At 35.8% G+C, this 17,998-nt stretch overlaps 1 protein-coding gene across 1 annotated transcript; it reads left to right on the top strand.

Annotated features, from left to right (window-relative positions):
* The first annotated feature begins 2,106 nt into the window (after positions 1-2,106).
* On the top strand, positions 2,107-10,851 carry LOC125874886 (serine carboxypeptidase-like). Its single transcript, XM_049555931.1, has 9 exons — positions 2,107-2,517; positions 3,284-3,452; positions 4,332-4,452; positions 4,585-4,727; positions 4,819-4,969; positions 5,055-5,143; positions 5,427-5,501; positions 10,190-10,373; positions 10,569-10,851. Exons 1-9 carry the CDS (start codon positions 2,183-2,185, stop codon positions 10,814-10,816), a joined length of 1,515 nt encoding a protein of 504 aa, XP_049411888.1. The 5' UTR covers positions 2,107-2,182; the 3' UTR covers positions 10,817-10,851.
* The last annotated feature ends 7,147 nt before the right edge of the window (positions 10,852-17,998 follow it).

The raw sequence follows: 17,998 nt of genomic DNA, 5'->3' as shown, positions 1-17,998 counted from the left end.
AGTGACTTGTATGGAATAGAAACTCGAAATTCTCCCAAAAAGTTTCCATTTTGCAACTTATCTTTGAACCATGACGTTCTAAATTACTTAATGCTAAGTTCGATATCGGAAGTTCTACTTATCTGGATTTACTTCTGAAAAGCCTTACGGACTGAAAAATGTCTTAACTAATAGAGAAACAAACTCAAGCTTAGACATTTTACTCAATCTATTTCGAAATTGCCTACCTCACCTTTCTTATATTTCACCCGAAATTTTCAACTTGCCATTTCAAAAGTTCTCTTATCAAATTTCTTTCACCAATGGTTTTCCCATAACGATCGGAAGGGGTCCTTATAGTAAACCACCTGCAAGACTCTTACAAAACCATATATACTCAAATTCCCCTTATTATATATGTCTTAGACCACCCAGTCTAACAAAACCGCACAAGCTAGTGAATGAGCAAAGCTCCCAATCAACATCCTGACTTAACAGTTACATGAAACATGTCCCACATGATCACAACCAACCACCCAACCTAATTCATCACACCTTCCAGCAACACGAATCACCAAAATTCCCAAGGCATCATTGACAATGCTTAACATGCCATCCCGGTCTACATAAGAATCATCCCAGCATTTAAAAACTATCCCAGCCACTCATGGACAAATATATAACAATCATATTACAAAGAAGTAAACCTAGTTCACTCAAGAAACTACCATACAAGAGAAAAATAAAAAAGAACGTACCAGGCAAGCATGGGATCACGAGCCAACCAAAAGATATCATATATCAAATGAGATATCCGATTCAATCGATAATATGTACCAAGCATGGTACTCGAGCCAATCAGGAGATATCCGATACCGGGCATGGTACCTGAATCAACTAAAAATATGTACTAGGCATTGTACATGAGTCAACTAAGAGATATCCCATACCAAGCGTGGCACCCGAGCCAACCAAGAGATATCTGGTACCAGATGTGGTACCTAAGTCACCTAATAGTTACAAAAACACAATCACAATCATAATGAAATACAAACACGCTTGTAAATACAAGTAAACAAAATAATTTCATTGCATGAGATTGTAAATAATTCATCATTTCACATTCAAACCTTATGATTTCTCCAACATGCATTGTATAAATTTTACAATAGAGACAGTTAACATGCATATATATCCTAACCTGAAAAAAAACAACAATCATCACCTACTCCTGGACAACTCCTTCCGAACATTTCTTCTCGCTTATGACCCAATACCCATAAATAACACCACTAAGATAACACCCAATAACAATCATGACGTCAACACCATCGAATCAAGAACCCTTCCATCCTAGACAACTATAAACACACGTTCATCCGCGTAGACTTTGTGCCCGAAGGCCTATACATGCAACTCTCAACAATTAATATGTATTGTGCAATTAAAGATATGTCTAACTACTCAGTTAAGCTTAGGCTACTAGACACCAAACAGCTACTGAAGAATAGTGAGCACAAGCTTCTAGATCCGAGGGGAGAATCCTAACGAGCATAGATCCGAAACCCATGGGCTTGACCCACCTTGTGCTAGAATCCCTCTTCTCCCTTGTCCCAAAGCATGGAGCAATTTTTGGAGGATTTTTGGAGTAACCCTCGTTTATTTTACCACTAAAGAGGAGGAAAAATAAAACAATTTGTGTTTCTCAGTTTTTGCGCTGCTGACCCCACTATAGCAGTTGACATGCCGATACAACAGCGTTGCCATAGCAAAAATATTTCTGCTATGTCGAGATAACATCAGCCCAGGTCTATTTCAAATTCCATTTTTTTTTCATGTCATCCAAATTTTAAATTGACAACGTATTTCAAATTTTGAGACTCCGCACGAAATGGTTACACAATTAAATTAAAATATTTAAATTGGGACACATGAAGTAACTTATATGAAAGAATTGTTGCTTTTTCTTGACCTCACCCCCTCAACCAAAAAGAATGAGTAGTTTGTCCATATTAGAATCACTTTAAACAAGCAAAGCGTTTTGAATCCCATGTTTCTTCCCCCCACCCTTTCTCTCTCACACAGACACAGTGACACAACACAACACACAATGCCTATATCACACTCTTCTTCCTTCTCCTCCTCCTCCTCCTCCTTATAAATAGCAATATATTCAGTAAAGAGCCTAATTAAATCTTGAAAAATGGCATCATGTTTATCTGTACTCTTTCTAGCTTTACTTGTTGGTTTTCTCTCTTCTCGTGTTCTTTCCCTTTCTTCATCCAATAATGAGGATGATTTTATGTTATCTTTTGCTAAATTCCCTGTACCAATGGCAGAAAAACTCATCAAACAACTTAATTTGTTCCCTAAACATGATATCTACAAGGCTTCATCATCACCCTTAGCTGCTACTCATCAGCAAACTCTCTTTGAGAAGAGATTCAATTTATCTTATCTTGGTGATTCTGGGGCCACTGTTCAAGATTTGGGTCATCATGCCGGTTATTATCGTCTTCCATATACTAAAGATGCAAGGTATGGTTAACACAGTTTTATATTTATATTACTCATCTGCCTCAATTTATATAACTTACTTTTCTTTTTAATCAGTTCAAAAAATAATGACACATTTCTATATTAAGTAATAATTTAATTATAAAATATCTATTTTATCCTTAATAAATGATTTACATTTCTATAATTTATTTTGGACCACAAATTTTAAAAATCTTCATTTCTTTCTTAAACTCCGTATCAAATCAAATAACCTCACATAAAATAAAACGGAGGGAGTACTAATGATTTATACGTATTTTTAATATAAATACCAAGTTTAGGCTAAAGTGCTAAATTCGGCAAAACTCGTAATCATTGAAATAGCCCCGCCCATGATGATTAATACATTCGATTTGTCACTTTATTACGCAAAGAATGACCCTTTTTATTTCTAGAATTCTTTAATTTTAAAAATTTATTATACCTTTAATAAAATGATTTTGTAGACCGAAGTCAAAATAATGTGTGTTCTTAAATTCATTATTTTTTATGACAACAACAAAAGAGATATTTAATAACAGTAAAATATATTATTACTAAAGTTTTAAGTGATATTTATATAGAATATTTATTATGATTATAAATACTCATATTATATTATATTATATTATATTTTACTATAGAAAAACCTTTATTTATTATAGTGTGTCCAGTTAAATTCCAGAGAAAAAATATTTGGTAATTTTTAATGCTATTTTTATCTTTTTTTTTGGTGTAATTCTGAATTGTTTAATTTGTTTGGCAGGATGTTTTATTTCTTTTTCGAATCAAGAAGCAGCCAGAAGGATCCAGTTGTTATATGGCTAACACGGGGGCCAGGATGTAGCAGTGAATTGGCTGTGTTTTATGAAAATGGACCTTTCAATATAGCAGACAATATGTCACTTGTTTGGAATAATTTTGGCTGGGACAAGGTTTTTACTTATTTCATTTCAATTTAATTTCCTAGTTTTTTCTTTTAGTCAGTTTTAATTAATTTATTTTTAATAATTTTTTAATTTCTATTTTTACATATAACATATTTAAAATCACAAGATTAAAAATACATATTTTACATATTATTAATTTAAAATCATAAAATTCATGTGTTTACTTTTGTTCTTTGAAGATTAAGGCACTCTATTTCAAAAAAGTGGTAAGTACTGATGTAACAAGTTTAGGTGCATCTAAATTCATCCTAACACGATTTAAGATAAAATAAAATATGGGTTTAGATATTTTGAAAATAATGATGAGAATTCACTCCACGTTATCAAAACATATATAATATCATTCAAAAAAAAAATTATCATGCAAAGCATCTTTGTTTTTTACCAAGTAGAATTTTTTTTACATAGCAAATTTTCTATTGTTTTGTTTTTAACTTTTTGAAGAGAAATTTGGCAGCCTTTTGCTCTATCTTCATTTACACATAAAGTCCCATCCACTTTGTGAACCTATACATCTTTAATTTCTACNCCCCCCCCCCCCCCCCCCCCCCACAATGACATAGGGACATAACATAAAGTCCCTAATAATCACTTTATTTGCTTTCAGTTTTTTCCTGAATAAATAAGATTCCACTACTCAAATTTCTCATAGAATTGTTGATTAAAGTGGTTTTTCAATATCAATTATTAGCTAGCAAAGGCCATATATAAAAAATATTAGGCGCGAATTTCAATTACATTGACCCAATGGGCTCTCGAATATCAAATGGTTAAACTGGGAAAAGAGAGATTTTTTTGAATTGCACTCTTGATTCATGTTTGTAGTTAAACAAATATATAACAGAGTGAATTATAATTCAACAGGTCTCAAACTTAATATACGTTGATCAACCAACTGGAACTGGTTTCAGTTACACATCAGACGATGATGACATTCGTCACGATGAAAGGGGTGTTAGCAATGACCTTTACGACTTCTTGCAGGTTTGTTACTCTCTGTTTTGTTCCTTTTTTTTTCTCTTGTTCCAAATCTAAAGTTTAAACCTCTATTTTTTTTAATAAAATATTATTGTCCAAATATTTGAATGTTATTTCATTGTCCTTTTTTATGCATAAGCTTTCTTCAAGGCACATCCTCAGTATGTAAAGAATGATTTTTACATAACTGGAGAATCATATGCTAGGCATTACATTCCTGCATTTGCTTCTCGCGTTCATCAAGGTAACAAGAATAAAGAAGGAATTCCAATAAATCTTAAGGTAACTTATAACTAATTAACTCATTTTGCAAAGCTAATTTGCTTTGTTTGGACTGGTTGCGGTGCTAATTCAGTTAATTCTATTCGATTAGGGATTCGCCATTGGTAATGGACTCACTAATCCAGAAATTCAGTACAAAGCCTACACTGACTATGCATTGGATATGAGATTGATCAAACAATCTGATTACAATGTCATTGACAAGTCATATCCAAAATGTCAACAGGCAATTAAGCTTTGTGGTAATCTTCATCTCACCAACTGTATTTATCATTTAAATACTTCACTATTCTTGACATCATCTGTGTGCTATGCAAAAAATTTTAGGAACTGATGGTGGAAGTGCTTGCATGGCGGCATATCTTGTTTGCACAAGTATCTTCAACAAGACAATGAATGTTGTGGGTAACAAAAATGTAAGAAAGCATAATTTCTTTTATTTTTCTCTCCGAGCTAATAGTATGGTAACTAGAATCACACCGATTTCTAACCATAACATTACGTAAAAACTGGAATTATCTATGAACTTCCTTGCTAGATTACTCATAGCTAACAAACTTTTTCGATAAATGGTAGCTAACTCATTGTTGAATAAGATTAGCAACGGATGTTGATATTTAGCTACTGAATTTGTCCTGTCGCTAATTCCAATATTTTTAGTAGTGTAACATGTATTAACTCATTACTTGGGACCTACAGTACTATGATGTCAGAAAGACTTGTGATGGTAATCTCTGCTATGACTTCTCCAACATGGAAAATCTCCTCAATGATTGAAGGAGAGAAAGAGAAGACAAATATGATAAAGAGAGATAATTTTGAGAAAAGGAGTAGTTCTTTTCATTCAGCAAAAGCTTACATATATATAGATACATAAGGTGGTGACAAATCCCTTAAATCCTGGAAACTTGACTCCCTATTTTATGCTTAAATAAAGCTCCACCACATATTACAATATCTTCTACATTCTAGAACTTTGTATTAAAATTAATTCAAAAGTTATACCAAAAATATCAAGACAAAAGTACTAACATGACAGCACTTAGCATCACATACAAAAACAACAACCTTCATCACTCCTCCTTGATGCAAGTGCTGCTGGATACTCCAAGCTTAGCTCTAAGAAGCTCAAATCTTTGTTTCTGCAGTGCCTTGGTAAAAATATCAGCTAGTTGATCTTCACCACAACAATACAAAATATGAACTTCATTTTCCCTTTCAGCTTCTCGAATGGAATGGTATTTGATTTTAATGTGTTTAGTCCTTCCATGAAAGACTGGATTCTTTACCATGGCAACAACAGATTTGTTGTCACAAAGGACTTCAGTTGCTTTGCTTGGATGAAACCCCAAGTCAATCAAGATTTTTCTCAACCATAGAGCTTGATTAACAGCACCGGAGGCAGCAACGTACTCTGCTTCAGCTGTTGATTGAGCCACGGACCCTTGCTTCTTTGTGCACCAGCAAATGACACCTGATCCGAGAGTGAAACAATATCCTGAAGTGCTTTTCATGTCGTCTTGCGACCCAGCCCAGTCACTATCAGTAAACCCCAACAATTTCATAGATGTGGTTCTTTTATAAAACACACCATAATCAATGGTGCCTCGAATGTACCTCAAAATTCTTTTGGCTGCTCTGAGGTGAGTTTCAGTTGGTAAATGCATAAACCTTGATAGCACACTTGTTGCGTACATAATATCAGGCCTCGTGGCTGATAAATACAACAGGGAACCAATCAAACTTCTATAAATTGAAGCATCGACCAAACCAGACTCATCCTCCTTCATCAGTTTCTCTCCTTGAACTGCAGGCGTACTTACTGGTTTGCATTTGTCAAGACAAAACTTCTTCAATATTTCGGTAGCATATTTCTTCTGAGAAACAAAGATTCCTTGAGAAGATTGATTAACCTCCATTCCCAAGAAATAAGTCATTTTTCCCAGATCATTCATTTCAAAGACCTTCTTCATTTGCTCCCTGAAGTCTTTGATCGACTGTATGCTGCTGCCAGTCACCAACAGATCATCAACATAGAGAGAAACTAGGAGAAAATCATCATTTTGAAGTCTAATATACAGAGTTGCTTCATTGCAACTTCTCTTAAACCCCAAATTCAATAAGTAGCTATCGATCCGTGCATACCAGGCCCTAGGTGCCTGTTTCAAGCCATAAAGAGCTTTTCTTAACAAATATACCTCGTCTCCTGCTCCTCTAAAACCTTCAGGCTGCTCTACATAAATTTTCTCTTCAAGGTACCCATTAAGGAAGGCGGACTTAACATCCAATTGAAATACTTGCCAACCTTGGTGTGCTGCAACTGCAAGTAGCAATCTAATGGTATCAAACCTTGCAACTGGTGCAAAGGTTTCATGAAAATCAATTCCATGCTGCTGCGCATACCCCTTTACAACCAGCCTTGCTTTGTACTTGTTGAGTGTGCCATCTGAATTCAGTTTAATCTTGAACACCCATTTAGTTCCAAGAGCCTGCTTGTCAGGAGGTCTAGGTACAAGTACCCATGTATTATTCTTGTTAATCATATTGAGCTCCTCCTCCATGGCTGCCCTCCATTCAGGAATTTGCAATGCATTGTCTACATTTGTTGGCTCCAACATAGCGACATTGCATCTGCTATATATATCTTCAATGGATCTGGTACCTCTTACTGCAAAATCATCAGAGTCCTCCTCTTCCTCTGGAATCAACTCTTCTTCTTGGGCACTTTGTTCTTGATTAGTGATCTGGAAAGAAGAAACAGCCATCTTCTTCCAGTCCCATGCAGCATCCTCATCAAATTTAACACTTCTACTTACATGGATTTGTTGTGAAATAGGATTTAAAATCCTATATCCTTTAGAAGTGCTGCTGTATCCCACAAATATTCCAACTTCAGCTCTTTGATCAAGTTTATCCCTTTTAACATCAGGAATATAAGAGTAACAGATACAGCCAAATACTTTAAGATGAGCAACTGATGGCTTTGTTCCAATCCATGCTTCGTATGGAGTCTTTCCTTCAACAGCTCTCGTCGGCAATCTATTTTGTAGATAGACAGCGGTATTTACAGCTTCAGCCCATAGCACCTTAGGCAGACCTTTCTCATACAAAAGACATCGAGCCATATTCATAATGGACCTATTTTTTCTTTCACTTACACCGTTTTGTTGTGGTGTGTAAGTGACTGTAAGTTGATGATGAATTCCTGCTTTTTGAAGAAAATCCTTGAATTGATTGGATGTGAACTCGGTCCCATTATCGGACCTTAAGATTTTTATCAAAGAGCCACATTGGTTTTCAACAGTTGCTTTAAACCTTTGAAACGCAGCAAATACTTCAGATTTATGTTTCAGAAAGTAAACCCAACAAAACCTCGTAAGGTCATCAATGAATAAAAGAAAATATTTGCTGCCGTTATAAGAAGGAGTACTCATAGGTCCACACACATCAGTGTGTATTAGTTGGAGCTTTTAAGTAGCTCTCCAGGCTTGATTTATAGGAAATGGTGATTGACTTAGCTTCCCAATTTGACAAACCCCACATACATTAGAGGTTTCATTTATGGAAGGCATATCTGCCACAAGATCCTTATTTTGCATCAATTTTAAAGATTTAAAATTGATGTGACCAAACCTCTTATGCCAGACATAAGTTTCATCTTGTATGCTGACATAAGCTCCAATGTCAGTATGTTTCCAATCAAGAGGGAAGCTTCTGTTGTTCATTTTGACTGAGAGCAATTTTATACTAGTTGGATTCATGATTTCACATGTTTTATCTTTAAATAACAGGGTATAATTTTTATGAAGCAATTGGCCAACACTGAGAAGACTTTGGCTAATTTCAGGAACAAATAATACATCAGATATAATCTTCATACCTGTGGGAGTTTGAACAGCACCTGCTCCTTTGCCCGCTGCATCTACAAGTCTGCCATCTCCAAGTCTGACTTTGGAGAAATAATTTTTGTCCAGCCATTCAAAAATGTTCAAGTTAGCTGTCATGTGATGCGTGCATCCACTATCAACAAGCCACACATCTTGATCTTGAGCTGCTACATTGCATTCTCCAGCAATAGAAGCAGCAAACAACTTCTCTTCACAATCTTCAACATTTTCAGTAACTTGAGCTGGCTGGGCTTGAGCTTGAGCTGGCTGGTTTTGATTTATTTTGCACACCTTATCCACATGACCAAACTGTTTGCACAACTTGCATTGAACTCCAGGCCTGTACCAACAAAACTTGTCTGTATAATTGGTCTTTTTACAATAGGGACAAGGTGGATACTTGGATCTTCTATATCTCCCTCGGTTGTTAGATTGCTCCTTCTTCTCCTTACCATATCTTCCATTTTGTTGCCTTTTTGGTTCACCATCCAACTGAGCTTTGGATCTTTGAGCAGCCACAAGAGCGATTTCACTTGTACTCTCTTCCTCTCTAAAAGCTTTCCTTTTTTCCACTGCTAGAAGAGCGTTGGATAGTTCATTCAATGTGACACGAGACATATCCCAAGTATCTTCAATTGAGGAAATTTTTGCTTCAAACTTTTCTGGAAGTGTCACCATCACCTTCTCAACAATCCTCTGCTCTTCTACTTTTTCCCCTAACAATCTGATCTGATTGACGATTTTCATGATTCTATCAATATAATCCTTCACCTTTTCGGTCTCTTTCATTCTTAACATCTCAAATTCTTTTCTTAGATTCAATATTTGCATTTGCCTCGTCCTATCACTTCCTTGGAATTCTTGCTTCAGCATGAAGCTTGGCAGATTCACATGTCATGATCCTGGTAAAAATTGAATCTGAGACAGCTGCGTGAATGAAAGACAGGGCTTTTGGACCTTTTGCGATCTCTTCTTCATGACTTCTGATCTGCTGAAGAGTTGGGTTTGCTCTCAAAGGTTCTGGAGCGCTGTCTTCCTCAACATACTTCCATAATCCAAGACCCTTCAAGTATGTTTTCATCTTCACTGCCCAAACTTGGTAGTTCTCGCCATTAAAGATAGGAGGTGAAAGGGGAGAGCTGCTAGAGGCCATGTGAGAGGAAACTGAACAAAAAAAAACTTGGACAAGTTAATCTTGGTAGGTGATCTTGCTGTGTTTTTCTCTCTCAAAACAGTCCCTAAAAGATCAATTTAGCTCTGATACCAATTGAAGGAGAGAAAGAGAAGACAAATGTGATAAAGAGAGATAATTTTGAGAAAAGGAGTAGTTCATTTCATTCAGCAAAAGCTTACATATATATAGATACATAAGGTGGTGACAGATCCCTTAAATCCTGGAAACTTGACTCCCTATTTTATGCTTAAATAAAGCTCCACCACATATTACAATATCTTCTACATTCTAGAACTTTGTATTAAAATTAATTCAAAAGTTATACCAAAAATATCAAGACAAAAGTACTAACATGACAGCACTTAGCATCACATACAAAAACAACAACCTTCATCAATGATGAACAGGTTAAACATGCCCTTGGTGTCGGGGATATTGAGTTTGTGTCGTGTAGTTCTACAGTTTACCAGGCAATGCAGTTGGATTGGATGAGGAATCTTGAAGCTGGTATTCCTCCACTCCTTGAGGATGGAATCAAGCTACTTGTCTATGCCGGGGAATATGATCTTATCTGCAACTGGCTAGGTAAGCTTCATTCATTTGTGATAGTACATATTTTATGTGCAGTCAATGGAAATCTACTTATACAGAGCTAAATAGTTTGAGGTAAGCTTAAAAGGCATAACATTCTCAGTATAGCCGACCCCAATTTATTTGTGATAGAGACATAGTTTTAGTTATTGTGATTCATAACTATACTATTTTTCATGCTATGGACAGGGAACTCGAGGTGGGTGCATGCAATGGAATGGTCTGGACAGAAAGATTTTGGGGCAGCACGATCGGTTCCTTTTACAGTAGATGGTGAAGAGAAAGGAATTGAAAAGAACCACGGGCCTCTAACTTTCCTTAGGGTCCATGATGCAGGACACATGGTTCCAATGGATCAACCTAAGGCAGCACTTGAAATGCTGCAGAGATGGATGAAAGGGAAATTGTCCAAGGAAGGTCACTTTGCTCATATGTAGTTTCTTCAACTTACAATTAAGGCCCAATAACAGTTTTACAAGTTCATATGGAAAAATGTGATACAAATCATGTAAATACTCTTTCAAAAATTCATGTCTATTTTGAGGAGAATGGTGTTCTGTCTGAGGTTACACTAAGCATGTATTAAAAAGTTGAAAAACCACATCAACTCTTGAAAAGAGCTTATATGTAACAAGTATTCATGGTGAGTGTTAAATTGCTAAATCAATACACTATCAATGGTGAAAAAATGTAAATGGAAGCAGTTAAGAAAATAGAGAGTACATCTTCTTCAGAGAACTTGCATTGAATACCATCTATAAATTGGATTGTCTAACTACAAATGAATGAGGCTAGGACCTTTTATATACAAAAGATTCTACTTGCTAATCATCTCTAACAATCTACTAACTACATAAAATATCTTCTAACAAACTCTAACTGACTCGGGTGCCAGCTCAGCTCAACTAGCTGCAACTTGTTTATCATAGTCGTAGTCCTCAATACCCCCCTTCAAGCTAGGTGGTATGAAGATGTTCTTCAAGCCTAGCTTGGAAACGAGATAAGAGTGTTGGGTAGAACTTAGTCCCTTTGTGAGGATATCGGCATGTTGTTCTTGTGTGGGCAAATAGTGAATCATCACAAGGCCAGCTTGAACCTTTTCCCGAATGAAGTGATAGTCAATGTCGATGTGTTTAGTCCTTTCGTGGAATACAGGATTAGCTGCGATCTGAATGGCAGGTTTACTATCACAATATAAAGAAACAGGTAAAGACAATGGCATATCCATCTCCTTGAATAAACCAGTTAACCAAACTAACTCAGCGACAGTGGAGGCGAGGCTCCTATACTCTACCTCTGCAGAACTTCTGGAAATGGTAGGCTGTTTCTTAGACTTCCAGGATAACAAAGCACTTCCAAATTGAATCATATAACTAGTAATGAATTTCCTATGCTTGAAGTGTGTCTGCTGTCTGAACAGCCATATAAAGGCCTAGACCTGGAGCTTGTTTCACATACTTCACCACTCGAACAACTGCTTCCATATGAGAAACCTTAGGAGCATGCATGAATTGGCTCAAATGCTCGACTGCAAAGGATATATCAGGTCTTGTTATGGTAAGGTATAACAACTTCCAACTAGTTGTTGATATTCAGTAGGGTCTCCTAACAAAGAATCAGCATCTGAACTTCCAACTAGTTGTTGATATTCAGTAGGGTCTCCTAACAAACAATCAGCATCTGAACTTCCAACATGTAGATCAAACTCATGTGTGGTAAGCTTCAAATGTATCTCAACAAGAGTGACAGATGGTTTGGATCCTCCCAATCCCAAATCAGAAATGAGCTCAAGCGCATATTTCCTTTGATGCATTAGCATACTGGCAAATTCCATGCCCAAGAAATATCTCAAAGTGCCCAAGTCCTTAATTTTGAAGTTTGCCTTTAGTACTTGTTTGTCATCATCTATAAGTTGGAGACTGCTTCCAGTAATCAACAAATCATCCATACATATAAGTACAATCACAATCCCATTTGCAGTTCGCTTTATCATCAATGAATAATCAAGATGGCTCTGCTGAAAACCAGCAGCAAGTAAAGCAGTAGTGAGCTTCACATTCCACTGTCGAGAAGCCTGATTCAGCCCATATAGAGACTTAAGTAACCTGCATACTTTAGGATCCCCTTTCTTATCATGCTGAAATCCTTGTGGCAATTGCATATAAACTTCCTCAATAAGATCTCCTTGTAAAAATGCATTATAAACATCCATCTGTTGAATGTCCCATCCCTTTGAAACAATCAAGGTTAGAAGAGTCCTTAATGTAACCATTTTTACTACAGGAGAGAAGGTCTCTTGGTAATCCAGGCCTTCTTTCTAATTATAACCTTTTGCTATTAGCCGAGCCTTGAATCTTTCTATCTCACCACTAGCTTTATATTTGATTTTATAAACCCATTTACAACCAATTGCTTTCTTTCCTTTTGGCAAAGAAACAACCTCCTAAGTTTTGTTATCCTCCAATGCTTGAATTTCTTCCTTCATATCATGTACCCATCTACAATCATTAGAAGCCTGATAATAAAATTGAGGTTCAGTCTCAACTGATGAACTAGCAATGTAACATTGATAAGTGGAGGAAAGACAACTATAATCAATGTTGTCTGAGATAGGATAAAGACAATGGCTTGATCTACTTGTGGAGGTAGTAATGAAATCTTTCTGCCAAAGAGGTGGTTTGCTTGTCCTGTGAGATCTCCTTCTCTCAGGAGAAGGATGTAAATGATCATCAGAAACAACTGAAGGAGGTGAAGCTACTTGTATAATTTCCTCACTTGTTATTGTAGCAGGTTGGACTGCATCAGCAACCTCAATATGAGAGAAACAGGTAGGTGAAGCCAAAAATACTGTTGTATCATGTGGATCAGCGAATGTTGGGGACTGAAAAGGAAACACTGCTTCATTGAACACCACGTCCCTACTAACAAAGAATATTTGATGCTCACGATCATATAACTTGTAACCCTTTTGTGTAGAACCATAGCCCATTAAAACTGATCGAATAGCCCTCGGACCAAATTTATCAGTGTTGACTAGATTTGTAGCATGACATAGATAGCCAATTACTCTCATGTAGGACAGGTTAGGAGATCTCTTATACATCAATTCAAAAGGTGATTTATTGTGCAATACTGAAGAAGGAATTCTACTTATAATGTGTACAACACTTAAGACACACTCACCCCAGAATCGAATTGGTAAGTGACCTTGAAACCTCATTGCTCTTGCAGTCTCTAAAATGTGTCTGCGCCTTCTTTCCACTACACCACTCTGTTGTGGTGTATGTGGACAAGAACTCTGGTGCACAATCCCATGACTCTTGAACAACCCATCACACTGAGCATTAAAGAACTCAGTACCATTATCTGATCTGAAAGTCTTAATTTTCTGTCCAAATTAAGTGTCAATCATCCAAATGAAATTCTGTAAAACAGATCAAATTTCAAGTGCATTAAGAAAATCCATGTCCATCTTGAATGATCATCAACCACTGTTAGAAAATATCTCATTTTATTATGTGTAGCAGCTTTATAAGGACCCCATACATCCAAATTAATCAAGTCAAAACAATTTTCACTTCTACTTTGACTAATAGGAAATGCCAATCTAACTTGTCTTGCCAATGGGCATACATCACAACTAGGTAAAACAAGTTTTTGTGGACTATCAAACATCTTAATTTTCCTAAGCACACTCATAGGGATATGACCTAGTCTCTTATGCCATGTTTAAGCTTCTTCGCATCCTTTAACAGCTGCCAGTGCCTTCTTTGATTTATCATGATGTTGGTGTGGTCTGGTAATGTACAGGCCATTAATCTCTTCACCAATCTCCTTCACTTTCCCAGTGAAGAGATCCTGAATTATAAAGAAATCAGGGAAGAAAACGACACAACAATTCAGTTCTTTAGTGAGCTTAGACACTGAAAGAAGATTGAACTGAAAAGTTGGCACACATAACACATTTTTAACTTCATCACCTCCTGTTAATTGAGAAATGCCTGAGTGTGTAACAACAGCTGAATCCCCTGTGGGGAATTGGACCTCTCTTGGGTGAGAAACTGATAAGCCATGATTAAGTAGAGCTGTATTACTAACCATATGATCAGTAACTCCACTATCTACTATCCAAGTTGAGCTATAAGTAGTACTGTTACAGTGAGAAGAACCAGCAAAAATACCTGCTACATTTGCACTAGATTCACTCAGCATGGGTTTGTTCAGTATGTGAAGGATGTTGTTATATTGACTCGGAGTAAACTCTGGCACAGATCCAGGTCCAAAATTTCCAGCAATAGATCCAGAAATATGTCCATTTGTATTTCCTGTAAATTGCATGGGAGAAACAAAATGGCCAATACCATCACCTATATACCGCATTGGGTAATTGAGATTATTGTTGAAATTATTGTGCTGCATTTGAGGCAATGAAGGTGCAGTGACAATATTTGCCTTCTTCTTTCCTTTGTAGTCGGCAGGGTAACCGATGAGTTGATAGCAGGTGTCCTTTGTATCACCCTACATATTGCAATGTGTGCAGTGCTTGAGCTTGTTGCAATTGGCTCGAATGTGCCTTTTCATGTTACAGAAATCGCAGTACCTACTTCCTCCTTTGTGAAATCGATGAGAATTACCATTACCACTTCCATTACCAGAACCTTGAGATCCAAAACCATTGCTTCTAGGCCTGTGAGTGAATAATGCAGTTGGATCAATCGTTTGTCCAGATCCACTTAAGGAACGTTGGCTTTCATCCTGAACAATCATTGCATAACATTGATTCACACTAGGAGATGGATTCATCATTCGAATTTGGCTCCTTGCTTGTCCATAGTTATCGTTCAACCCCATAAGAAACTGAAGTAATTTTTGCCTAAGCATACTATCAATAATCAACTGATTTTGCACAGTCGCAGGAAGGAGGTGGGAGTATTGAGTCATATTCATCCCAAAGATCTTTCAATTTTGAATAGTAAACTGAAACAAGAGAATTTCCTTGAACATGCGTAACAATTGCTTTGTGGAGATGAAAAATACGTGACATGTTTACCTTGTCGAATCGTTCTTTCAAGTCATTCCAAACCAAAGCTGTATTAGATCGAAACAAGATACCACTAACTAGATCCGTGTTTACATTATTCATCAACCAAAAGAGGACCATCGCATTGCATCGATCCCACTGTTTCTTCTCCAGTTCTTCCTTAAAATCATCTCGTCGAAGACTGCCATAAATAAATCCCATCTTATTCTTCGTCAAGAGGGTTAATTGCATAGCTCGACTCCATAGTGAGTAATTTTCCATTCTTGTGAGCTGGATTCCAATCTGCACAGCTCCTGGAATATCAGATGTCAATAGATACAGAGGATGATTGTGGTCGATCTTCGTTGCCATCACAATCCTTCAACTCTGCAATATACTGAACAAAAATGGAGATGCGGAAAATTCACCCAGAATTCTATCAATTAAGCTCTAATACCATGTTAAATTGCTGAATCAATACACTATCAATGGTGAAAAAATGTAAATGGAAGCAATTAAGAAAACAGAGAGTACATCTTCTTCAGAGAACTTGCATTGAATACCATCTATAAATTGGATTGTCTAACTACAAATGAATAAGGCTAGGACCTTTTATATACAAAAGATTCTACTTTCTAATCATCTCTAACAATCTACTAACTACATAAAATATCTTTTAACAAACTCTAACTGACTCGTGTACCAGCTCAGCTCAACTAGCTGCAACTTGTTTATCATAGTCGTAGTCCTCAATAGTGAGTCATGGATATGTTTATCATGCAACAATGGTTAATAAAATCTTGATTTGTTTTTCCAATTACTAGATGCTTTTGCAATCTGATCTTAAGGAACCTGGTTCCTTAAGTTCGTCCACACAATAAAGTAAACAATAGACAGTGTACGTCACTATGGAAACTCTCCTTGCTCAAGAGAGTAAAAACCAAGACCTACAATGTGTAGGATTTTCAACCAACTTAACTATCTCAAAGAGCGGTTTCAAATAATAACTCTATAATCTAGGGACTAAGTCTAGTACCTCAAGTCCTACCATTTACTCCAACTGTAATACTACCTTCAGAGACGATAAAATCATGTCTTTGAGACAACTGTCACAAACTCACAACTACACAATTAGGAGATTACTGTACTGCCCCTCAATAAACTCTTATAGCAGACTCGATCACAACAACCTAAACACTTTCTAATTAATTTTAGGCTTTTTTTTGTTTTGTTCTCATTCTTCACTCTTTTGTCTATTGCCCTTGAGAGAATTTCGATTTTGTATTACAATAGCTGATTTTCTTTGTGCCACCTCTCTTCCTATGTATATATTGCATGAAATAAGACATAACTATCCCTAGACTATGACTATTGACTAGTGATGGCAAATGGACGGGTTAAAAATGGGTCAACATAAAATGAGTAATAATTCAACCTGCCCGTATTTGATATTGGGTAAAAATGGATTGGGTAACAAATGGGTTGGGTAAAATACTAGTTTACCCATATTTTACCTATATTTTCATGACTAAATAGTACTCTACTTAAGAATTCAACATGGAGAAAATATTTTAGTCTTTTTTTAGATGAAAAATATTGAAAATGCTTCATTTAGTTTTATTGTATCATAAAAGTAAAAAAAAAAAAATCCTATAACTTTTCAATATAAAATAAATTTATGTAATAACAAGGGCAATTTTTTTTTAATTTCAAAGTAAATGAATATTTGCATTTTAGGACTAAAACATGCTTAATGCACTTTAAGCAATGTCAATACTAATACATGATTTGCTTTTTTACACTATTATTTATTATCTAGTATAAAATTAAACAAATAAAAAATATAATTATAATTAACAAAAGAAATATACATTTAAAATATATATTTTTGGAGGGCCAAATACTTTGGAAAATAATTAGTTCTAGAAGAACATAAAAAAGAAGAGAAGTTACAATATTTTTAGTGTTATCATGAATTTTGAGTGAATAAAAGTTAGAAGCTTAACCCATTTGGCTAATGCATATTTTACTCATATTTTACTATAGTTTACCCATATTTTTATGGGTTGATCATGGGTATCAACCCATATTTTACCCATGTAAAAAGTCACTCACCCAACCAATTAAAATATGGGTGGGTTACCAAAATATGAGCTCATTTTTCCGGCATTAACTATGATCAATATCTCAGAGACACATCTAAAATTAACTAGGCTCCTATTACCCCCTAAACTAATTTAAAATGGAATAAATGCACCCTAAATTATGACGTGACATAGAGAGTGTGCACACCCGCTTGAAGACAATTGTAGATGACAAAAATAATTTTAAAAGTAATTAATATGTACACGTGTCATTTTTTAATTGAACATTACTTAATTAATTACATCTAATTAATTAACTAGACTCCTACATCTTCTAAACCATTCCACTATTTCTCACAATATTAACATAGAGAAAAATAACTCTTTTAGGAAAAATAATCCAGTTAACTCCATGGAATCTTCAGCTCCTCACAGTGAAGATTCAATGGTTTACTCAACTGTGAAGGTGATGTTACTTTCGTCAACCTTACCATTTCATGTAAAAAATACTTTAA

Source organism: Solanum stenotomum, chromosome 8 (genome assembly GCF_019186545.1).
Source record: "Solanum stenotomum isolate F172 chromosome 8, ASM1918654v1, whole genome shotgun sequence".
NCBI classification, from domain to species: domain Eukaryota; kingdom Viridiplantae; phylum Streptophyta; class Magnoliopsida; order Solanales; family Solanaceae; genus Solanum; species Solanum stenotomum.
Note: the sequence above shows the minus strand (reverse complement) of the source record. Positions and strands in the feature narration are given on the sequence as shown.